Genomic DNA, 26,266 nt, shown 5'->3' with positions numbered 1-26,266 from the left:
TTATGAGGAACAAGGAGCAATTGTTGGAGTTTACCTACTGTTAAACGTTTCTTCTAAAAAAAAATTCAAATTAACAAACATTTTTAAACTAAGTTGCAGTAAATAAGTAGAGTCCTTTATCAATGGTTTTATGCATGGACAATTTCATGAATGAAAGTGGAGATCATGGGGAACTGGAAGATTGTGGGACAACTGCAATGTCATAATGTTTGGTCGGATATAATGATCATATGCCCAATTGCCAAATTGATCACCATATCTGGATATCACTATACATGTAATTTACACAAATTATGTTCATTAATTGGGCAATTTCCATTTTTACCTCAAGTAACATTCCCCTCACTTGTTCTTCATTTATAAGAGAATATGGAAGGTTCAGGGGGGGGGGGGGGCATCATGTATTTCATTTTCTAAACAGATCTCAAAATTATCCAATAATTATTGAATTATTATATTAAAAAATTGTTTACTGCAAATTTTACAACACATTTTCAAGATCTTTGGTACACAATAATGTTTAATGGACAATGTATAAACATTAAAACCAGACAGAAATTCAGAAGAGAATGGGAACAGCAGTTTATCTGCAATTGACCATTTACTTTGATCACCTTTTCTTCCTGGATTCTTTCTTCTATCCGTTTCAATGCCATCTCATGAGCTCTAAACAGACTGATGGTGCTAGTTTGGTCAGGATCCAAAATATTGCCATCTTCATCTCGTACCACCAAATCCAGATCCAGGATTCTGGAAATTAATCAGATCAGAACTGTAAAAAACTAAATATAGGATACAGCTCTTTCTAAAACTGCCCTAAAAACATGCCATAACTCCAGCAAAAGCAAAGCCAACGGAGATCTAGCACAACATTCCTACTTGCACAATAGCCCCCTATAAGTGAGTTTCCAAATTCAGAGGCAGTGCACAACTGTGACCAACTTTGTGATGTGGACTTGTGCCCATAAGAACCTGGATTGTGACAATAATATTATATTGTACTGCTACATGTCACTCCACCACATTTTGGTGGTTTAATAAGCATGACACTAATGATGATCTTCCCCATTCCTCTCTATTGAGACTAACACTTTTTTTAAAAAACACAGTCACCTACCAACATATTTCTGCCATGACTACCAACTGGGCCACACTGCAAGTATATTAAAAAATTGAGTAATTATTAACAGTGTTATCAGTGATGAGTACATTCTATTGGAGATAAATGAATGAAGCAACATCCTTGTGTTCCTGTGATGAGTCTACAAATAATGACTAGTTATGTAAACAACATGAGAAGAAATTCATTCTGCCAAGTACTTTGCAGTAGGCATGGCTGATACCATTAACATTGGAGCATATTGATACTTTTCTCTTTCTTGTAACTTAATTGGGCCCACTAAATGCAAGGGGGATATTTACAAAGAAGACATTAGGAATTCATTAATTTCATCATTTAAACATTGTGACGGTCTTCTTCGTTTCTCGGGTTAATCAATACATTCCACGGTTCCCCATCGGGTGTCCATTAAAACAGCAGCGCTAACAATTTACAAATCATTTCTGTGTGCACTGTCACAAATCTTAACATGCAAATTTATGCCTCAAAGCAGCCTATTATGCAGTTTCACAACGGAAGCAGCTATTGTCATGATTATTCATCTCAGTTCTCTCCATATTTCTGAAGGTCATCATACTATTGGGACATGAGCATTTTAAAAATAGTTTTAAAAATGAATAGAAATTTGCATATGCATTTAAGAAGAAAAGATCATTGTGCTGACCGAGGATATGAAGATAACAGCTTGATGTTTATGGCAAGTATATTGAGAAATTGGTTTCAATACATTCATTAAAAAGGCAGAAAATGTAACTAATGTACAAATTTACATATAGTTTGAAGCTGAAATATGTGTATTAACGCTCACTAAATCATAGCATTAATAAAGTCCAACTTTGGTAAAGTATTAGAAAGAAGTTCACCCAGAATATAAAACCAAATGGTGATCATGGATTAGGTCAGAACTTTCAAAATGATGGACAATGGGTAATTTGAATGTCGACAGCAGCACTCATAACTTTAGAAATTATCGATGTAAAAGCAAGAGAATGGTAGTTTAAAGGGTAAGAGGAATTACTTCTCTTTGGGATGGTGTGAACAAAAACAAATGCCCAACGTGGTTTGCTGGACAGGGAAGGAGAGATTGAAGAGGTGGCACAGGATAGAACCCAGGACAAAAGCACATATCTTACAATGGATTTTACAGTTGATTCTTAATTATGGAATTAGTCCCATAGCCTAGCCTCCTACATTCAAACTTTGGTCAACTGAGATGACCAACATAATAGTGAACTTATCACTTGTAAAACTACCACAAAATACCTGGAAAACTGAATGAAGCTGCAGATGGTCATAAGAAAGAAAGGACGAAAGGCCAAAAGAAAGACTTGCATTTATAAGGCGTCTATCAAGACCTTGGGACATCTCAAAGCACTTTACAACCAATGAAGTACTTTTATAGTGTAGTCACTGTTGTAATGAGGGAAAAGCGACAGCCCGTTTGCGCACAGCAAGGATAAATGCACATAAATTGTCCCACACAAAAAAAAATGACCAGCAGAATAAGTAGTCCATTTAAAATAAATAGGCAAATTACTAGTGTTTGAATTGCACATTAGTGATTAGCAATACCAATATTTCACAAACTAAAAGAACCTATTGTTCTTCACATCAGACTACGTTAAGTTTATCTAGATATATATGCGGACCTGTTGCCATAATCTATTTTGGCAGTGACTTTCTGTTTCAGTTCCTTCAGCTCATCTTGCGGGAGTGTTCCAGAAAGTATCTGTGATCGCCATTCAATAAGATCATACATCATATTCCTTACTCGGCTGAACATCTCTCTGTTGTCATTCTAAAGTAAAATAGATTTGAGTATGAAATTAAATACATTATATAGGAAACATGTAGAGTTTTACAAAACAATTCTTAAACAGTAGTGTTGAATGATATTAACAACTCAATCTCAACAATGAACAACATGAAGGTGACTACAAGTTCACTTTAACCTTTGAGTTGCACAACTGCAAAATCCGTTGTACGAATTGCACTTCTTTTCATGCTTTTAAGTGTAGAGGAACAGTTTCAATATACTTTCAATATGCAGAGTCATATACGAGAAGAACCATGCCCGCCTACATATAAAGTAGAGCCTATTACAACTTGTTAAGCTGTATAGTGCAATACTAGGGGAGAAACAGTAACCTGTCAATTGGTGGGGTTTTGCTACACTTCAAAATAAGAGTTTTCCTAGGTCATACAACAAAAAGGTTTATCTATGGTAGTAGTTTAATCTGGTCTCAGGCAGTAGATTTAGTAGAAATGAAAACTAATGGCTAAGTATACCAGGTAAGATATCCAGCAAGTAGTCACATAGAGCATAAGCAGTCACATAAATTCAGAGCTTTACGTGAAAATCTATTTTGTTGAGTGCTGCACAACAGGAACTTGCAGATGTACAGGACCAGAAATGATAATTGCGGCCCATCTGGCTGGTCCTAGTCTCTAGGAAATATCATAACTCACTAAAACTCTCATAAGCCACAATGAAAATTTTTACCAGGCACTTACCCAACTCTCTTTCTGGAATTTGCTATAAATCAAGGCTCCTATTTATATGGATGCAGGATAGAAATGCAGGAAAGAATTCCCATGAATGCCTGATTGTCAACAAGCTTCCTACCAGTGTAGTTGGACATTTTCTTTAAATAACTCCAAAAGTCACAATCTTGCAGGCTTTCTCAAATTTTGATGCAGCTTGCGCAATGCACATTATCTTGGAACTGGGACTACAGACACTGCACTCAAGGACTGAAAGTAAAAGTAAGAAAAATCAAAAAACAAGGAAAACAACAAGAGGAAAGAGAGAAATCAAAGAATAACAGGAGAAGCAGTACCACCAAGCATGCAAGAAACAGCAAATCAAAATTTTTCCTAGACACCAAGAATAGGAACAGTTTTGTTTTAAAAACAATTAAGTAGTTTTAATATCCCCCTTAAGATGCTCAAATTCATGTATAAAGAGACGTAGGAAAAAAAGGCCAGAAAATGAGAGAAAAAAATTTAGTCTGTAGTTCATCTGATTGGGGCACCGCTTAATGTCAAATACCACGAGGCTGAAGATAACCTTTAAAACTTTATGTATAATGCATTATATTTTAGTAGTCCTCATTACTGTGCTTCATGTAATTACAGTACTATTTTAGAAAACCAAAGTGCACCATGTAATTACAGGCCAGTCAGCCTAACGTCGGTGGGGAAAACTTTGAGACACAATAATCGGGGACAAAATTAATTGGCACCTGGAAAAGTATGAGCTAATAAATGTAAGTCAGCACGGATTGGTTAAAGGAAAATCGTGTTTGACTAACTTGATTGAGTTCGTTGATGAAGTAACAGAGAGGGTTATGCGGTTGATGTTGTGTATATGGACTTTCAAAAGGCATTGGATAAAGTACCACATAATAGACTTGTTAGCAAAATTAAAGCCCACGGGATTAAAGGGACAGTGGCAGCGTGGATACAAAATTGGCTATGGGACAGAAAACAGAGAGCAGTGGTGAACAGTTTTTCAGACTGAAGGGAAGTATACAGTAGTGTTCCCCAGGGATCAGTATTAGGACCACTGCTGTTTTTGATATATATTAATGACCTGGACTTGGGTATAGAGGGTATAATTTCAAAATTTGCAGATGACACAAAGCTCAGAAATGTAGTAAACCATGTGGAGAATAGTAACAGACTTCAGGAGACTGGTGAAATGGGCAGGCACATGGCAGATGAAGTTTAACACAGAGATTGTGAAGTGATGCATTTTGGTAGGAAGAATGAGGAGAGGCAATATAAACTAAATGGTACAATTTAAAAGGGGTGCAGGAACAGAGAGACCTGGGGGTGCACATACACAAATCTTTGAAGGTGGCAGGACAAGTTGAAAAGGCTGTTAAAAAAGAAAATGGGATCCTGGGTGTTGTTAACAGAGGCATGGAGTACAAAAGCAAGGAAGTTATGCTAAACATTTATAAAACACTGGTTAGACCTCAGCTGGAGTATTGTGTTCAATTCTGGGGCACCACACTTTAGGAAGGATGTCAAGGCCTTAGAGAGGGTGCAGATGAAAGAGATTTACTAGAATGGCACCAGGGATGAGGGACTTCAGTCATATGGAGAGACTGGAGAAGCTGGGGTTGTGGGGTTGTTCTCCTTAGAACAAAGAAGGTTAAGGGGAGATTCGATAGAGGTGTTCAAGATCATGATTGGTTTTGACAGAGTAAATAAGGAGAAACTTTTTCCAGTGGCAGAAGGGTCAGTAACAGGGCCAGAGGACACAGATTTAAGGTGATCGACAAAAGAGCCAGAGGTGACAGGAGGAAACATTTTTTTAAGCAGCGAGTTGTAATGATCTGGAATGCACTGCCTGAAAGGGTGGTGGAAGCAGATTCAATAGTAACTTTCAAAATGAATTAGATAAATCTTGAAGGGAAAGAATTTACAGGGCTTTGGGGAAAGAGCAGGGGAATCGGACTTATTGGATAGCTCTTTCAAAGAGCCTGCACAGGCACGATGGGCCGAATGGCCTCCTCCTGCACTACACCTAATATGAATGTTAAATATAATAAACAGCTCAAACCATGAAAGTGTGGGGAAAAAATTCTTAATACAGATTGTATTTCACTCACAACATACAACTGCCGCCATATAGTTGACCATTCTCGGAGGGTTGTAGTGACTTCCTGAACCAGTGGAAGCTCATTTGGTATAACTGTTTCATGTTGCCTTGAATGAAATACAGAACAGTATAATTATGACATAATATCCCAAATTAAGGCTTTAAACAATTTTTTTTTTAAATTAAAAATAATTTCAATACATGATTAAATTTATCCATTGAATTGATTTTTGTGACTTTTAATACCGTCATTCAAGTTTCTACTCAAAGGCCTTAGCCTGACTCAAAGCCAGGGCTTCAACTGGATATTTTTACATTATAATAGTTTTTAAAAAAATATCAACTACATCTGTGCATTCTGAGCATATGCAATTTGCAGAAATTCCCAACAAGCAATCTGTACACCAATAGGAGCTGAAGGGTAGAAGGACATATTCCTTCATCCCCTGAGCATTTGAGGGTATCTTTGCTTTTATCAGAAGAGTTTGAAAGAAACTGAAGATTTCATTTCAAGAAAATACTACATTTATATCAATGTGTTAACAATTGTGCTTTTCTGTTATGAATGCCTCACAAACAAGAGGCAGTATGCATGAACAGCAACACCTGTTACCATGGTTTCTTTATTGAAAAGGAAACAAAGATTATTGAGAATAGACTGTTTTTAATCAATCACCATTTTTTGATTGAATATATTCAGTTTTTAAAAAATCAGTTCTGAAACATTTCTGCAGCTTAAGGAATTGTTTTAATATAAAAACATGGAAATTGCATGAATAATGAACAATTGAGAGCTTTTAGGTAATGCTTTGTTTGCTTAAAGAAATGTATGTTCATTAAAGACTGTGTAAGTCAGCAAACTCTTTAAAAGTGCACATCAGGAAATAGCACAGTCCCAGCCAGTGTTTTTCCATCCATTAATTTTAAGAAGCAAAAATTTCTGCTTATATAATTTAAGTCAGGAACAGGAATTGGCTGACAATGGATAAGGTGGTGGTAGGTGCACCCGAGGGTAAAATAGGACTATAGACAAGTTGAGGGAGGAGGCTGATGGGCAAGAACAGCTGGAGGGTTGGAGCCTGATGGATTGAAAGATTCTACTCTGCCGGGTCCCCTACCTGACAAGACTGTTAGATTCTGATCCCTCAATACTTCTAGATCCCAATACTGCAGGACTCCGGCTTGCGAATGCTCCAGAACCCCTTCCCCAGGCACCGCCCCATTCCCAGACTTCTGAATCCTAGATTCCTCCCCCATTTCCAAAACCCAGGACTCCTTTCTCGGTGCTCACAACTCCCTAATATTACATTTCCAGTGCTTCCTGATCCAGTACGCTCAAGTTCCAGAAGCCCCCCCACAAAAAAAAAACTCAATGCTGAGACCTTATCCAAGTACTGTCAGACCCTGTGCTTTCAGATCCCACGGCCAACAGCATCATAGATAATACTACTTGGCATAACACCGCTGTACCTATTAAACTTCCGAGTCACTCTGAGCAATGTCACTGCTAGTTTACTTTAATTTCAAAATAGTAACCTTGCCAAGAACATGAGGAAAATGCCAAAAATGGAGAAAAGTACTTGTCTCGTAGATTAGGGAAAGAAAAAAAACACAGAACAGACGGTGAACTCAGCTTAGCCTCCCATAGCTCCAAATGAAACACTTCAGAAGAGATTTACTAGAATGGTACCAGGGATGAGGGACTTCAGTTAAGTGGAGAGACTGGAGAAGCTGAGGTTGTTCTCCTTAAAGCAGAGAAGGTTAAGAGGAGATTTGATAGAAATGTTCAAAATCCTGAACGATTTTGATAGAGTAAATAAGGAAAAACTGTTTTCAGTGGCAGAAGGGCCGGTAGCCAGAGGACACAGATTTAAGATGATTGGCAAAAGAACCAGTGGCAATGTGAGGAAAAGAATTTTTATGAAGCAAGTTGTTATGATCTAGTATGCACTGCCTGAAAGGGTGGTGGAAACACATTCAATAGTAACTTTCAAAAGTGAATTGGTTGAATACTTGAAGGGAAAAAATTTATAGGGCTATGGGGAAAGAGTAGGGGAAATCGGACTAATAGCTCCTTGAAAGAGCCGGCACAGGCACGATGGGCCGAATGGCCTCCTTCTGTGCTGTACCATACTATGATACTATTCAGAGATAAACTGAAGAATCTCTAAACAGAATGCCTCTAGAGGTGCGTGCATGGTATTAGGAGCATTTTACTAAAAACAAACCGCAAGTTTAAAAAAAAAATTCTGTTAAAAAAAACTAAATGGAAGGCCATATTTCTTGGGGTGGGGAGGAAGAGAGAAAGCGAATTCCACAGCATTCAAGCATAAATGATGAGATCACAGTTGGCTATCTGTGTTGTGATACTTAGGAATAAGTTACAGTGAAAAAGATTACACTAGTCTTCTCCTGTTAATTTAATGTAAAAAAATTAGTTATCCAGTAGTTTGAATTGAGCAATTTAAATAAAACACCCACCAGAGCCACTTTTACTCAGAATCTGAAGTTGCTTAATTCAAAGAGTGGACTCTAATTAAGTCTGCTGACTCTGCCTGGAGCTGAGAAAACTGTCATTGCAGATTTTAAATCCAGTTTATGGATCCCATAAAATATAATATACTAAGCAGTGACATTTTTCCCAATAAGGCACTGTGGATTAAACTCTGCTAATATTGCGTGATTACATCAGAATGTAATTATTCAGGGATGACATCACACATCAACTAAGTAAAGATTTCTTGCCAGCACACCAACCATTATCATCATTGGGTGGGGATTGGAGTGGAGGGAAAGGAGACAGCCTCACACTGAAATTGTTCAAAATAAAAGTGTTCTCTAAAAAGTGAAAAGTGATTACAATGACAATCTCAGCTCCAAGTTTGGGTGGCAAACCGCTTGCACTTTTCCCCATATTCTGTGTTTGCATTTCAAAGAGTACATAAACTGACTGTTAACATGCAGGTAAACTATTAACAAGAGTAATTTTAGTTGTCAGAAAGGCAGCTGGTAGAATTGGCTTTCTCATACACTGAAATTCCTCCTGTGCATATTTTATGTATATTACAGATATGGTAGTCAAAATATTATTTCAAGTCATACTTGTCCAATAAAGTATTACCATGATAAACCAACATAAAAAGTTTACAATGTACAGAAGATTGTAATCACAAAGATGATGAACAACATCAACATAACTGCTGCAGCACTACAAATTAGATGAACTACAGTATAAACACACAAGGAACTTTCAAATGATTTCCATTTCTAAAAGCCGACTTTTTTAAATAAAGGACACACTTTAATTTATTATTAAATTGCAATGTCTAGTTCAGGAAAAACTGCAGAACATTTTCACTGGCAAAAAATAGCATTTCAATTTGAAAACATCAACCTAGCTTTTCATTTGTATTGTTGACCTCTTTATCTGGTTAAATCAATAAAACCTTATGCTTTTTCGGTAGTGAACAAGTAAAATGAATGCAGTTTAATAAGCACTTTTAATACTCAAATATTAGCAACATTCAAAAGTTAACTTCACACAAACAAAACACTGTACCATAGAGAGACCTTCTGCATAACCAGAATGGGCCGGGAACAGTTAAAAACAGGTGGTTAAATATGGTACCATATTTAATTGCAATTTCTCAATTATCCCTTACTTAGAGAAGTGAACTACAAATATAATACATTACTGCATTTTCTTTCTGTATTTCAAAAGGTGTGCTTCCTTATAGGAAAATCATTCTATTGTTTTCAAATGAGAAGTAACAGATAATAAGTCTTGTTCTGAGCTGTCGTATCCTTGGAGACTGCCACCATTTATTAATTATTTATAACTTTATGCTGTATATTATTAACACTCCACCACCAGAGCTGGCCTAACTACTATAAACAGTACCACCTTTCAAATCATCCTCTAAATGCAGTGTTAATCTGTAAAGGAAAATCAACCCAAACACCTTGGGGGTAATTTTCACTTTGGACGCAGACAGAAAGTTGGCAGTTGCAATCGCCCAACAATGCACCCCACTCGATCTTCCTTTCCATGGACTTCAATGCAGAAATTCTAAAAGCACATTTTTTTAAATAAAGGGCACACCTTAATTTATTACTAATTCACCAACACTTACCACTTCCTTTGACCAGCCACCCCTGCAGAGTCCATCCTCAGCTAACATTAGTATGGGCCACTCAGACTTTTCTTCAGTTCCAAAGTAAACGTCATCCAGTCGCTAACTCGGTGGCCTCTTCCCCATACTTTGTTCCTGTCACCCACCTCACAGCCTTCAGACTTATTTCCTTCATGAATCCTCCACGTGTCCTTATGTCCACCTTCCAACCCAGATCCTGTCCATCCAATCTCCTCTTCTCAGCACACAATTGCCGACATAATCAACTGCTGGCCATTCCCAGGTACACTTCAAAGCCATCATCATCTTCCTTCTTATAGGCCACCCTTGGCCTCTACTTAAAAGAATCAGTATCTCTGCATCACCCTCTGTCTCCTTCAACACGTCACTGCCACTCAACTACGTGCTCAACTCGTTCCATACAGTCTGTTTGAGTCCCCTGATTAGAGTTACCAAAACACGAGACCACCCTGGTCAATGCCACCAGCGACCACAGCTTACTGTCCCTCCTAGGCATGCTCAACTCTACGCCATTTTTGACATTGTTAACTATTCCATCCCCCTCCACCATGTCTCCTTCCATGTTCACGTCATTGGATGATAGCATAACCTACAGAGATGTAAAATGGTTAATGTACTGTTTGATGAATGTTTGTTATTTAATTTTTAAGATGTAGCTTAAAAATCTCTCTGAAAAGCAGGTAGTGTCTCAAAAATAATGTAATCACAAAAATGCATGAATTAGAATCTTGTACATTTTTTTTAGGTTCTGAATGCTGAATTGATGTTAAAAGGAGTGTAGTGGTATTGAGTGTTACTGTAGCAATATCACTGCTGACAAGTTTAATTGGATAGTTCTTTTGAAGAGCCGGCACAAGCATGATGGGCCAAATGGCCTCCTCCTGTGCTGTACCTACTATATATATATGATATGGCACTGCTCTCTCATGGTTCCACTCATACTTGCTCCAATGTAGTCATTATACTCCTTCAAAGATTTCTCCCCTTATGCTAAGGTGATCGCTGATGTGCCCCAGGCCTCCATCCTTGAAATACCTACTATTCATCACCTACATGGTACCCTTCAGCAACATCACCCACAAAAAGTTGATGTTGCTAGTGTACTATTTGACTGCCTGTCTGACAATAACCCCTGAATGACATGAAATTTCTTCAAACTTATCGACAAGACTGAAACCAGTTTGGCTCTTGTCGACATGTACAGGCCTCAAGATCAGACTCCATCAACCTCCCTGGCTGAACCCAGCAGTGCATATTTTCTCATCCACAAAATCAAGCATACATCATGCCCATCGTCACCAAGATCCATTAATTTTTTTATGCTCCAGGGGATCTATCTCAAGGTTCTCATTCCAGATCTTAAAGTTCCTCTGCTACCTCACTCCATCCTATCTAGGTAATCTTCTCCAGCTCTACATTTCAGCCCAATTCCTTTGTTCCCATAACCTTGGATTACTGCTTGTCCCTCACTACCTTCAATTCACCATAAGATGGTGGACTTTGAACCTGACCTTATGGAATCCAGTTTGCCATTTTATCTTTCTCGCTATCTTAAAAAGCCTCCTCAAACCTCATCCCTTCAGCTGTGCCTTGGGTCTCCTCCCTAAATTGCTGCAACTCCTGGTCTGCTTCTGCAAGCTTAGTTTCCGCTCCATCATTGGAACTCCCCACTCACCACTATAACACCTCTGATTTGTTCCTGCTGGCTCCCATCCTATTCTGGATGCTGCTGAAGGATATATTCATGTTGCTATATTCTTACTTCCTATGACCACTGATTCTGCTCTAATCCACTCTGCCTTCAGAACTCCACCAATCTTCGCTGGACTGGACTGCATTCTGCTGCAGCTGCTGATCGCATTTGTTCCTTGCTGCTCTACAGCTGTTCCACAGATTATCTTCATCTTCTGCACTGATCCCTTGGATTCAGCCTTCACCCTTCCCTGGCTTCCTGATCTTCACTGCACTTGGCCCTTAGATTTCACTCCCACTGCGCCTCACTCCTCTGCTGATCCGGTGGATAACCTGGTGCACACTACCAATGCCCAAAGATTCTATGCACCTCTGCAGAACCTTGGGATCATCATTTCCTGTCTCCTGATCAACTTTTTGCTCCTCCTTGGCTCTCTGAATCCACTGAATTATCTCTACCAGTGTCTTAGCCAATATTCTGCCTCTCCAACAGCTCCTGGACCCATGCCTTCTCCACTACTAACTCCGAACCTGGGCACTAGTCAGTGGCTGCTCCAGCTGATATCACGCTTTTTTTTTTATTCGTTCATGGGATGTGAGCGTCGCTGGCAAGGCCAGCATTTATTGCCCATCCCTAATTGCCTTTGAGGTGGTGGTGGTGGTGAGCCGCCTTATTTAACTGCTGCAGTGCTGTTAGGAAGGGAGTTCCAGGATTTTGACCCAGCGACGATGAAGGAACGGCGATATATTTCCAAGTCGGGATGGTGTGTGACTTGGAGGGGAACGTGCAGATGGTGTTGTTCCCATGTGCCTGCTGCCCTTGTCCTTCTAGGTGGTAGAGGTCGCGAGTTTGGGAGGTGCTGTCGAAGAAGCCTTGGCGAGTTGCTGCAGTGCATCCTGTGGATAGTACACACTGCAGCCACTGTGCGCCAGTGGTGAAGGGAGTGAATGTTTAGAGTGGTGGATGGGGTGCCAATCAAGCAGGCTGCTTTGTCCTGGATGGTGTTGAGCTTCGAGTGTTGTTGGAGTTGCACTCATCCAGGCAAGTGGAGAGTATTCCATCACACTCCTGACTTGTGCCTTGTAGATGGTGGAAAGGCTTTAGGGACTCAGGATGTGAGTCACTCGCCACAGAATACCCAGCCTCTGACTTGCTCTTGTAGCCACAGTATTTATGTGGCTGGTCCAGTTAAGTTTCTGGTCAATGGTGACCCCCAGAGTATTGATTGTGGGGGATTCGGCAATGATAATGCCGTTGAATGTCATGGGGAGGTGGTTGACACTCTCTTGTTGGAGATGGTCATTGGGTGAGCTTGTAGATGCCAGGCAATCAAAAGGCACTTTAAAATTAAAATAAACATGTTACTGTTCCAAAATAAACAGTGGAAGTAAAGGAAGCATAGAAAAAAAAGTTGAAGATTTTCAATTTTGAAATAGGTTAGAATAGGTAGAGTACGTTAGAAAGAAAAGGAAATTTAAACTTAATAAAATAAGACAGAAAGAATGTAGGAAAAGGAATGAGAATGAGTGTTTAAATTCTTTAAAAAGTGTACATTAGGAGTTTATTTTACTAGTTCAGAGTTAGTACTCCAGTAATAAACCAAGCCTGATGTTTAAGCAATTTTATGCTCAATTAATATTAATACTTGTTCGTCCCGGCAGCATTGTGCATAAGCTGAAAACTTATAAAACTGATTTTATTAAATGAATCACAATTTATCAAACTTGCTAAAAATAAAAACTGACCAATACTTCCAAAATATACAGAAATATCTGAAAGCTAAATTTTGAAGAAACAAAATTCCACAAGATGCACCTGATTAACTCCATCAATAGTCCAGTACAAGACCATTTTTAAAATCGAACAACTCTTCAAGCATTTTTCTAGGTTCAAGGTGGTGCTTCATTGCAAAGAATACATACAATGCAAATCTACCTTGAAAACTTCACACACAGTACTGTACTCTTCCCACCGAGCCCCATTACCACCAAGGAAGCATTTCTAAAAAAAACTAAAACTTAATTTGTATATGGTTAAGAGTTAAAGATTTTTTTTGTAACTGTAGAATAAATCTTATGACATCAAATGATTAAAACATTACATTTAAGATATGAACAGAATACTGAACACTCTGAACTGAATACTGTGCAATGCTAAAGCAAAAAAAAAATTACACTGCATAAAATCTAATTCACATTAGCAACAACTTGCATTTATATGGTGCCTTGAACGTGGTAAAATTTGCCGTACATGTAACAGCTGGGAAGGTCTTTGAATTTAAAAAAATCATATGCAATCACAGAAACAAGTGCACCTGAAATGCAGCAACTGACAAACTTTCTTCAGATCAACATTTTTATTTTAGTGCTTCATGGTTTGAATCAGTGGTCTGAGCATCATTCCTGACTGGGGTGTGTTTGTGGGCGTGTGCGTGTGTATCACACACACACACACACACACACACACACACATATATTATATAATATATAGAAATATAAAAATATTTTTTAAAAGTTTGATTCCTCAATTCAGAGTCAATTAAATGAGGCTCCTCGTCCTAAGGAAAGTTATCATTTATACTTCTAATTTAAGCTTCTTCTCAGTCAAATCAATGAATATTAATAACATTCAACGTTGCAGATCAGTTGGCGGTCTATTTGCCCATCTCTCAGTTCCTTCTACAGGGGATGCTAATAGCTTCCAGCACCATTTCCCTATTCTCTCAATTCCAACAGCAAATCAATAAATAGCTGCATTTTACAATGATGCAAAGTTCACATCACTACACACAAATAATAATTTAAAAATAAATTCCATGCATTTGCTATAAAATGCCAATAGCCACTTTGGGAAATTAAGAGATTGGTCATTTCAACAATTCTGGCACAGGGTTAAGTAGATAAAATGGATTAAAAATACTAGAGATGGCATAATGCATCCACTTAAATGTTTAAGTAAATTTTCAAACTCTACAGACTAGAAAAACACCACATTATATATTCTATTTTATTCTATTTCTTGCATTACATAGTATACTGCTAACCATCTTTTATCTAAGGCCTTACGTCTGATCTTTCTTGCTTACGAGAATGTTGGATTACATTGAATTTTTGAGTGACAAAATGTTTACAATTAACAAATGTGAAAATAAGCATGTTTTAGTTTGTATCATGCAGATAACATATAGCATTAATAGCAGTGTGTCTAACATCTCAGGCAACCATTTCTGAATGGTCAAGCAGAAATTCCCAACATTCAGTGAAAAAGACAACGCTTAAAAAGGTTTAAATGCATTTAATAGGAACACTGGAACAGGAGTAGGCCATTCAGCCCCTCGTGCCTGCTCCGCCATTTGATAAGATCATGGCTGATCTGTGATCTAACTCCATATACCTGCCTTTGGCTCATATCACTTAATACCTTTGGTTACCAAAAAGCTATCTATCTCAGATCTAAATTTAGCAATTGAGCTAGTATCAATTGCCGTTTGCGGAAGAGAGTTCCAAACTTCTACCACCCTTTGTGTGTAGAAATCTTTTCTAATCTCACTCCTGAAAGGTCTAGCTCTAATTTTTAGACTGTGCCCCCTACTCCTAGAATCCCCAACCAGCAGAAATAGTTTCTCTCTATTCACCCTATCTGTTGCCCTTAATATCTTATAAACTTCGATCAGATCATCCCTTAACCTTCGAAACTTCAGAGAATACAACCCCAATTTGTGTAATCTCTCCTCGTAACTTAACCCTTGAAGTCCGGGTATCATTCTAGTAAACCTACGCTGCACTTCCTCCAAGGCCAATATGTCCTTCCAAAGGTGCGGTGCCCAGAACTGCTCACAGTACTCCAGGTGCGGTCTAACCAGAGTTTTCTATAGCTGCAGCATAACTTCTGCCCCCCTGTACTCCAGTCCTCTAGATATAAAGGCCAGCATTCCATTAGCCTTATTGATTATTTTCTGCACCTGTTCATAACACTTCAATGATCTATGTACCTGAACCCCTAGGTCCCTTTGGACATCCACTGTTTTTAACTTTTTTACCATTTACAGAGTACCCTGTTCTATCCTTTTTGATCCAAAGTGGATGACCTCACCTTTGCCTACACTGAATTCCATTTGCCACAGTTTTGCCCATTCACCTAATCTATCAATATTGCTTTGTAATTTTATGTTTTCATCTACACTGCTTACAATGCCACCAATCTTTGTGTCATCGGCAAACTTAGATAGGAGACTTTCTATGCCTTCATCTAAGTCATTAATAAATATTGTGAATAATTGAGGCCCCAAGACATATCCCTGCGGGACTCCACTAGTCACATCCTGCCAATGTGAGTACCTACCCATTATCCCTACTCTCTGTCGCCTTTCGTTCAGCCAACTTCCTAACCCAGTCTGTACTTTTCCCTCGATTCCACGGGCTTCTATCTTCGCTAACAGTCTCTTATGTGGGTTTCTGGAAGTCCATCTAAATAACATCCATTGACATTCCCCTGTCCACTACTTTAGTCACCTCTTCAAAAAATTCAATCAGGTTTGTCAGGCACGACCTATCTTTCACAAATCCATGCTGGATCTCTCTGATTAACTGAAAAGTCTCGAGGTGTTCAGTCACCCTATCCTTAATTATAGACTCCAGCATTTTCCCCACAACAGATGTTAGGCTAACTGGTCTATAATTCCCCGGTTTCCCTCTCTCTCCTTTCTTAAAAAGCGGAGTGACATGTGCAATTTTCCAATCTAGAGGGACAGTTCTTGAATCTAGAGAACTTTGAAAGATTATAGTTAGGGCATCTGCAATCTGCTCACCTACTTCCTTTAAAACCCTGGGATGGAAACCATCTGGTCCTGGGGATTTGTCACTCTTTAGTGCTATTATTTTCTTCATTACTGTTGCTTTACTTATGTTAATTTTATCGAGTCCCTGTCCCCGATTCAATATTAGTTTTCTTGGGATTTCCGGCATACTATCCTCTTTTTCGACTGCAAATACTGACGCAAAGTAATTGTTCAACATGTCCGCCATTCCCCCATTGTCAATGACAATATCCCCACTTTCAGTTTTTAAGGGGCCAGCACTGCTCCTGACCACCCTCTTTTTCTTAATGTAACTATAAAAGTTCTTCGTATTGGTTTTGATATGCCTTGCAAGTTTCTTTTCATACTCTCTTTTTGTAGCTCTCACTATCTGTTTTGTGACCCTTTGTTGATCTTTGTATCTTTCCCATTCGCCAGGATCTGCGCCATTTTTTGCCTTTTTGTATGCCCTTTCCTTATGTCTTATACTGTCCCTTACCTCTTTAGTTGTCCATGGATTTTTTTGGCAAGTAAAGTTCTTGCCCCTCAGGGGTATAACCCGATTCTGTATCATGTTAAATGTTTCTTTAAACATTTCCCACTGATCATCAGTCGTTTACCCATTAACAGATTTGCCCAGTTTACTGTGGACAGTCTCTGTCTCATCCCAATGAAGTCGGCCTTACCCAAGTCTAGAATCTTAGCAGCTGACTCACTTTTTTCCCTTTCAAACACTACATTGAATTCGATCATGTTATGATCGCTACTGGATAGATGTTCGCGTACAGTTAAGCTGTTAACTAAATCTGGTTCATTACTCATTACTAAATCTAGTATGGCTTGCCCCCTTGTTGCCTCTAGGACATACTGCTGTAGAAAACTATCCTGGACACACTCAAGAAATTCACTACCTTTCTGACAGTTGCTAGTCTGCTTTTCCCAATCTATGTGAAGGTTAAAGTCCCCCATTAAGACCACTATGCCTTTGTTACACGCTTGTCTAATCTCTGCATTTATACAATCTAGCACTTCAGAGCTGCTGCCAGGGGTCCTATACACAACTCCCACTATAGTCTTCGATCCTTTCCTATTTCTCAATTCTACCCATAAGGTCTCTGTTGGCTGCTTACCTCGCGTTATATCCTCCTTTATCATTGAAGTGATTTCATCTCTAATCACTAAGGCTACTCCTCCCCCTCTTCCATTTTCCCTATCTCTCCTGTGGACCTTATAACCCGGTATATTTAGTTCTCAATCCTGGCCATCCTGCAGCCATGTCTCAGTAATAGCTATCATGTCATATCCTCCAATTTGAATTTGACCCTGTAGTTAATTTATTCCTTATACTCCATGCATTTGTATATAGAACTCTTAGTTGGGCCACACACGCTAGCCTGACCTTCAGCTTTGATGCTGGGTTAATCGCCTTACGCCTTCTAGTTTTCACTTTATCTGTAGTGCCTAAAGTACACTTTCTTTCTGCTGCTCTACGCTTTTGCCTTTCACTTGTTCTTGAACAACTGTTTCTACTATTTGTATTGTAAATTTCCCCTGGGTCTTCCCCTCTCTTGCTGCTCTCAACTTTACTCCCTTCTGACTCCCCGCTCAGGTTCCCATCCCCCTGCCACTCTAGTTTAAACCTTCCCCAACAGCACTAGCAAACACCCCCGCGAGGACACTGGTCCCAGTCCTGCTCGGGTGTAACCCGTCCCGCTTCCCCAGAACCGGTCCCAATGTCCCAGGAATCGAAATCCCTCCCTCCTACACCATTCCTGCAGCCACGCATTCATCCGGTCTATTCTCCTGTTCCTATACTCACTAGCACGTGGCACTGGTAGTCATCCTGAGATCACTACCTTTGAGGTCCTGCTTTTTAATTTATCTCCTAACTCCTTAAATTCACCTTGCAGGACCTCATCCCTTTTTTTTTTAATCCTATGTCATTGGTACCGATATGGACCACGACTACTGGCTGTCTACATGGATCATACATGCAGAATTGACGCTGCGGCATATGATTATTATGCCAGTCACTCCACTGTACTCTATAAGCAATTTTGCTACCAGTTGTTAGGATCTGCAATCCAGTCACATGAAGAATTCTCAATCATTGAAGAACATGTATTTTACCCATTAAGATATTTTTATTTAACGATGATACACAAACTGTAATATCTGAAGGACTGTATAAAAATGTATTAATCCTTACAAGTGGTGGTCAGAGTAATTAATTTTAAAACACCCCACTACCAAAAGGAGAAAAGCAGCTAATCCAGAGGAACAGACTCAGCAAACTAAAAATCCCATTTTGGTAAATTTTGCAGTCATAGAAGACGACTAAATTTCCTCTACAGTGCCTTAAAAACGTCTGAACTTTAGGCCACCTTACCACACAAGTATGATTTCTATTACCTAAATTATTACTATGGCTCTTATGAGGAACAATGTTCACTAACAAATTATGGGCAATTCTGTGCGTTGGACTCAGTTTCTAAGAAATATACTATCCATAGTTTAGGTTGCTCAAACTAATTTCTCGTTGAACCTTTCAAGCCAGAGACAGAAATCTTATCCCACACTGCATTTAGACTAATTTCCCAAATGTGAAAGGGCGGTGTACTAAACCAATACTTCAATTTTTCCCAAATTGTATAATCCCCATCCTAATTGGAAAGCTCTTAATTACAAGGACCTGTTCACTTTTTCCCCCATTATAAAATTCTCAACCATAGTTCAAGATTTTATTACAATGCATTATATGCTAGGAGGCATATACGATGGAACGCTTCCTCGTAACTGCAAAAAAAAGGACCATAATATTCGCAGTACATATTTTATTCTTATAATTCCAAGCCACCCTTCATTTACCTTAACACTATTTTTCAATTTTATTTGTTCTCGGGACACGGGCAACGCATTTACTGATCATCCCAAGTTACATTAAGGTGGTGGTGGGCTTTATCCTTGAACTGCTGAAGTCCTTGTGATGATGGTGCTCCCCACACTGGTAGTAGACTTGCATTCTATATTTGGGCTACTTGTGAACCAAAGTCTAATGTGGCATGGGCAGTCTTTCAACATACTACCTCAACCAATCCCTCTTAACTGAACCGAACTACTATTACTACTGCGACTGATCACTGACTCCACCAATGGGAGCGTAGTGGTGCATGTGCAATATTTCCAGCCTTGTGTCTTGCACGTAGTACCATGCAGTGTGGAAGCCTAAGTTGAGCTTTTTCAGATTCTGCCTGACTGCAATAGGTTCGAGTGATTTGATATTGCTAAGTTTTAACCTTTGTTTGTCAAGTAGAGTAGAATGACTCTTAATTTGTAATGTCTTAAAATAACTAATTGATGATACAATTGTACAGCTACACAGCAACTGTAAGATGGTGACCACTGAACTTTGGAACTGAGACTGACCTTTACTGCACCCGCATTTTTAATATGATTGTGTGAAGTAATCACCTCAGACAACGTGACTTAATGGGATAAGCTACTTAAAGACGTGCCAGTATGTGCGATTCCCAAGCTTGAGGAAACTGTAATCATTGATACGGATTACAAAGATGCCAGTTAGTCCTGCAGAAGAGAACATCTGTGTGAAGTGTGTGTAGTGTGGTCAGTGCTGAGGGGTGCAGAATCAAAAACAAGCTATGGTTAACAAATTCACATGGTTGAACAGCAATTAATTGCAACATGAAAGAAACAGGCGATAAGCTAGCCAAAATAAGGAGGTATACTGATCTCATTAGCTCAACAGAAAAGAAGCTTGTTAGTGAGAAATTCAGCTTATTAACAAGTTATTAATAAGGTATAGATTTCTTATTAGTTCCTCCTTATATGAATTTGTTTTTAAATTTTGGTATAACCATGTAATGTAAAGACATGCCGATTGTCACACAATTAAGGTTAGAAAAAGGTATAAAAGTAGCAAACTGTACCGTGAATTTGGATTCGAAGGTTTAATCAACCTGAATACTGAGCTGGGGACCATAATTGATTTCCCAATCACCATCACCAAGTGTAGTTGTAAGTACTATTTTAAGTGTATGCTTAAGTATTATTGCAAGTACTTTCTACTTAATAAATCTATGAGTATTAGACCTTAAATGTTTCACGAATCTTAATGAGTATGAAGAATAGACAGAATATCTGATCATAAATAAGTGCATTCTGTAACAGCTCGATGTTATTGGCTATGCTATCTGCTGCAGCAGCATTGAACAAGGCTCTTGTACTACTATGAACAGGATCTTTAGAGAAAACTGGAAGTCAAAATTCTTAGATTAAGTCAACTGAGACCTGTTACGAAACTTCAATTAGGGACAAAACTGCCAATGGTCAGAGTAAGAAATTATTGCAGCTGCAGACATGTTCCCAGATTCTTAATCCAGTTGCAGTGCACAACCCATCTCCGCGACACTGGGAATACCCACAGCAAAATTCCCGTTTTTTGTCCTCAAGAGATTTGTACTCAGCTGCCCCAGAGAGATAAAGTACAAGTCACAAGTTTTCATAAAAGCAATTAGATATCATGGAATAAAAAAGTGCACTATAAAGTCACTTCAGAACATTTGATAGCATTCACATTTTCCCCAGAACTCACCAATGTTTAGTACATAAAAAGTGTGAATGCATTTTATTATTCGTAATCTAAAGAACAATCTAAATTATTCTTAATTTTGAAAGCATTCTTTTTCATAAAGCACTGTATATTAACAATTGGCACAATTTAATTATAGCAATAATACTCATAGCATACTCTACAAGACTGTCAGAATATAATAAATGAACAAGCCTCCTGTTGAACATCAAAAAGAAAGGTTCTAATTTCAAAGTCACAACATAACTAAACCAATGAAGTTTCTGCTGATTACAAGCTATTTTGTTAGACATTGTCAAATCAATTTAGAAGTACTTACACAAAGCATAAAGTACATTATGCAGATTAAAAGCTTGATACCTGCAAAAATGTTTTTGGGTGAATTTTTCTTTTTTTCATCAATGTGTTACCACATGGGAGTGCTTGTTTGATGCTGCCAAAGGGTGCACAGAGAAAGAAGGGCCCATTTCTCAACATTTAGCATCTATTGACTGGATGAACACAAAATTGCATGTTGCCACTGGGAAAATATTTCCCCCATTTAAGTCACCCAGCCATCAAACATTCTACATGAATTAGTGGTAGAGCAAAATTCTCTCAAACTTGTCCCAACCTCAAAAGGAGCACCCCATATTGCACTGGTCTTACGTTTTCCATTCTTCACACCAGCCATCCTTATTGCTTAAAAGAGATCACTACTTTGGGAGCAATTCTGCACTGTGAACTTATGACTACTAGAAACTGAGTTGAAACTGCTTAAAATTATTTCAAATAGTACTCTTACAAGATTTTCAACTAGTCAGTCTAGGTTGTATTCAAATCCCAGTCCCAGAAATGAAAGGACAGTGTGCTAATGCAGTCACCAAGTTCCCCCACATTTCATTTGGCTTAAAACAAAGCATTTTTGTGCTCATTGAGCTGATGAATGTTAAATTTTGGGAAAAGGATGAGTTTTCTCTTTACACCCATGTCAATCATCCAACAAATCTGAGGGTTTACAGTTGCTCCTACATGGATGCTTACAGCACAGTAGACAGCTATTTGGGCTATGATATCTGTCCCTGCTTTTAGTAATGCCCCACTTTCTCCCCACAGCCCTTCAAATATGTATCCAATTTTCCCTTAAAAATGCAATGGCCTCTGCCTCAGCCACTCTCTGTGGCAAAGCATTCCATGTTCCAGCAATCTGCGTAAAGAAATTTCTCCAACGCTCTCTGACAATTTTAAATTGATAACTCCTTGCCACTAATTCTCCAACCAGAGAAAATAGTCTTTCCCTATTTATTCTACTAAAACCCTTAATAATTTTAAAAATCTCTATTTAATTTTCTCTTAAGTCTTCTTTGCTCAAATGTAATGAATCCTAGTATCTCATAGTCCTTATAACTAGTTTCCTTTCTCTAGCTTCAACCTGGTGAATCTAGGCTGTGCACTCTACAGCTGTAATGTCCTTTCTATAATGGAACATCCAAAAACAACATACAGATGTCCAGTCTGCAAGAATCAGTTAGTCAATGGATAAACTCAATAAGCCATCAGAACATCTGAAGGACAAAGTTGTAACCACCCCACGCAGCCTGCCCCATTGCAGCCACTCTAAATTTATATTCATTTTCCCAAAAGTAATAATTTGTTATACAAACCAACTCATTTTAAAAGTTGTTTATATCTTAGCCGTTATGTACAACAGTCACCTTTCTACAATAAGTTTCACTTAATTTGTATAGGGATACCTCAATTATCTTATTCACCACAAAAAATACACCCTTTAAAGTCCCCACTTTATTTTCTGCACTTAGGAAGAAATTAGATATCATTACTACAACTGTGAAAAGTAATTGTGGGGTGTAACAAGTGAGAATAATGTTGCTGTGTAATGCAAGTTTATTATTAAAATGCAAGACAATTCTAGCAAAAAAAAAAACTTTATTTGAATTATGTAGCTCACCCTTTGCCTTCAACTGTTGCTTCCTTGAGCTGAATATATGAAGCAGGAAAAATGCCCTGTAAGAAAATAATGTTTAATCAGAAGTGTGGCATTTTGTCATCAGAAACTGCATTTTATTATTAATTTTCAGATTTTAGAAAATACTTCAGAACTCTGCCAAGATCGGTACATATAAATGTTTACCGCAAGTTGAATTAGCACAGGGGAAAATATATCAGACTGTTAACATATTGCTGTACACTACTGTCAGATTCCATTCACAAATGTATTCATTAATACACCACAGTTTCAAATTAATCAAATGCCATTGTCAATGTTTCATAACTGCAATGAGGCCATTTCATAATGTCACTAAGCTCAGCTGGGTAACTGCATTACAGCAAAGTACTTCCCCTAGACTAATAGCAAAACTTAGACATGCCAGTAATGCAGTGGGGACTCTTGAAAATGTATAAAAGAGATGAACACTAATGAACCATAAATCACAACATTGTAAACTCTTAGAATTACCTTTCTTCATTGTTTCCACTGCAGGTCTAGAAATTTACTAGTAAACACAAAGCGCTGGCTACCGTAAAATTTTGTTTTACCCGGAAAAAACACATAATTCACTGTGGCTTAAGATTTAATACCCAAAGTCAAAGTCTAATTAAATCCAAACTCCCCTGTCTTTTCAGTTTCCTTTTATTTTAAAATCAATATAGTTGACGTGTATCAATACTTGAAATGGAAAAAAAGTGTCCTGAAACCAGGTTTGTTGAAATTCCATGTTGTTAGAGTTTCAATTTTTTTTTAAAAGAGCGCAATACTTGGATTTTTGTGTTCTGAGTTATATACAGGAAAGCCATTTTGTAATTAGGCTCCTTAGTTTATGTAAATTCTTCCATTAGTGTAATTCTGTAATGCATTCTCCCTTTTAACATAATGAGTATACCCAGGACTTAAAATGACAAATTATGGTTTGAGTTATTAAAAAATATGGAAATTTATGCCGGCCACACAACTACCTGGCTTTCCCCGTTTCACGTAAAACGAAGTTATACATTATAGATAAACTAGAGCAGTTTCTGAAATATTTAGTGGATATATACAAAAAAGAAAAAAAAAAGCCCAAGTAACATTACACTGCACCATGTAATGAGCAGCCCTTGTACACATTAGCTAGGAGGTTGTGATTCAATCTTTGGCACCTGAAGTCATCCATAATATTACAGCTAAATTTGAGGCAGGATCTGCTGCTGAGAAAGTGAAGGCGCTGTTAGAGGACTGTATATGCACAAACCAAAAAAACTGATCTCAGATGTCATTTAGCATCAGAAGTGGAATAGATGGAGACAGACTATTTACCTTCGATCCACACCCTCAGCAAATCCTACAAAATTATAAAGCTGTGAATTTAACTAAGGATATGCTAGGCAGAATTGTCATCCAGTGTTTAAATCTTATATATATTTATATTTTGCATCATTTACTTAAGTTCCTTAACCAAGCAAAAAGTCAATTTTCTTTATAACATAAGCTTCAAAACAACTATGTCCTGCATGTAATTATCTCACTGAAAATAGAAAGAATTCATAAACTTTTAAAGTGCACTGAATTTCCAAGAATGTGGACTCAGATGAAACATTCAAAAGTAACTGGACAGAGCTGTAATGCAGAAGTAATAGATGCTTACAGCAAGACAGAGGCAAAGTGATCTGAACAGTTCCTGTTCGCAAACCTAAAAGACAAAGCAAGCTATGCGTGCAGAGTGGTTTCTCCTAGTTCATAATTTAATGTTCTTGTAACATTTTAACATTATACAGACATTTTACATCCCATTTACCATGAGTAGGCCACTGATTTGCGGTCACTAAACAAGTCAAATTCAGTTTTTCTTAAAGGATTCTGGAATTTTTGCCATTGTTTTGAAGATTATAGGGGCAAGTTTAACTCCTTCCACCTGGTGGAAACAGGGTGGCAGTGGAGTTAAGATCGAGGTGGTTGACTTATCGGTCTGTTCCTGCTCTGCCGCAACTTTAAATTGACCTTCTGCTGGGTAACCCAGTGCCTGCCTGAATCAGGCGGGAGCCTCATTAATCTATGTAAATCAGGATCCTATGATGTATATAGGTCACTGATGCAATTTAGAAGGCTTACCGTGTGATGCCTATGTCACAGATGCTCTGCTCAGTAAAACCAGGCAGTCAAGAGAAAGAAGCCACAAAAAGTTTTAAAATTAGTTTCTTGGTGCCAGGAGCAGGAGTGCTGCTCCAGGCTTCGAAATATTGAGGGCCGCCACAGGCTCCACCCCACCCCCCACATCCCCAGAACATACCTTTATACCAGCTGGTGTGGCCTCCAGGCTGCCCAAGTTGCAGCAAGACACCAACAGCATGTTACCAAGGCCCGGCCCTCAAAATGGATCGGGCTTCTCACCGAAGGCATCAGGCAGCCAACCCAATAGTTAAAATTGCCTCTCATATTCCACAATTAAGTCTGTTTATAATTAGGGTCACTGGTATATGGTGATTAAATCAAATTCCGTTAGTGCATAGGGTTCTGGAATTTTAATGGATTGAATTCAACAATTTCATCCACTGTTCTGTGAAAACAGTATCCTTGACCACGACAGCTACCGTCAAAACTAATGTGTGGAAACATTATTTCAGTGAGCAAGTGGTAAATCTATGGAATGGGCTCCCGAGGGAGATGGTGGAAGTAGATAGTACTGATTCATTCAAATTAGATAGATTTTTTCAGAAAATAATATTTTGAGATACAGTATATGAGTAATTTGAGACATGACATATGTTAAGTGTAGCATGCTTGGGAGGAATAGATGGCTTTGGACCTATGGTTCCCAAAACTTGCCACCACAGGGGGTTTCTTCGCTTCATATCTGGGTGTATCGTAGACTAATTGATAGATATTGATTGCCATGATTACTCAACAACTTCATTATCACTGTATCATGCGACTACCAGGATTATAGAAGACAAACTAGATGGACCTTGGATGCTTTTTATCTAGCAATTCCTAAGTTCTAGCATATTCATTGGATAAAATAGATATCAATGCCCAAATAGCTATGTAAATCTCATAACATATATATTTATAAAAACTTTAAGTTGCTTACCTTTCTGGCTTTGCGCCGATGTGTGTACCCTCTATACCAACCTAAAAAGAAAAATACAGTGTTAAATACAGCTAATAATGTGAAATTAGTCATCATTTTTATTTAGTCCTTATACAGGATATCTGAATTTAGCTTAAGATCACATCAGGATGGATAGGGTTAATAGTATAGACAGAACAAAGCAGTCAAAATCAAAATATACAAAATCAAGGAAATT

The 26,266-nt window shown here is 38.3% G+C and overlaps 1 protein-coding gene across 3 annotated transcripts in view; it reads right to left on the bottom strand.

Moving 5' to 3' along the window:
* dock1 (dedicator of cytokinesis 1) overlaps positions 1–26,266 on the bottom strand; it is a 472,808-nt gene that overhangs the window by 397,918 nt on the left and 48,624 nt on the right. For all 3 annotated transcript variants that reach the window (XM_068002361.1, XM_068002362.1, XM_068002363.1), the window contains 5 exons: positions 26,050–26,090; positions 22,932–22,987; positions 5,743–5,839; positions 2,770–2,918; positions 615–750 (listed from right to left, as the gene is read on the bottom strand). In XM_068002361.1, the coding sequence (XP_067858462.1) occupies positions 615–750; positions 2,770–2,918; positions 5,743–5,839; positions 22,932–22,987; positions 26,050–26,090 (479 nt within the window). The remainder of the gene's footprint in view (positions 1–614; positions 751–2,769; positions 2,919–5,742; positions 5,840–22,931; positions 22,988–26,049; positions 26,091–26,266) is intronic.

Source organism: Heptranchias perlo, chromosome 21 (assembly GCF_035084215.1).
Source record: "Heptranchias perlo isolate sHepPer1 chromosome 21, sHepPer1.hap1, whole genome shotgun sequence".
In the NCBI taxonomy this organism is placed as follows: Eukaryota; Metazoa; Chordata; class Chondrichthyes; order Hexanchiformes; family Hexanchidae; genus Heptranchias; species Heptranchias perlo.
Note: the sequence above shows the minus strand (reverse complement) of the source record. Positions and strands in the feature narration are given on the sequence as shown.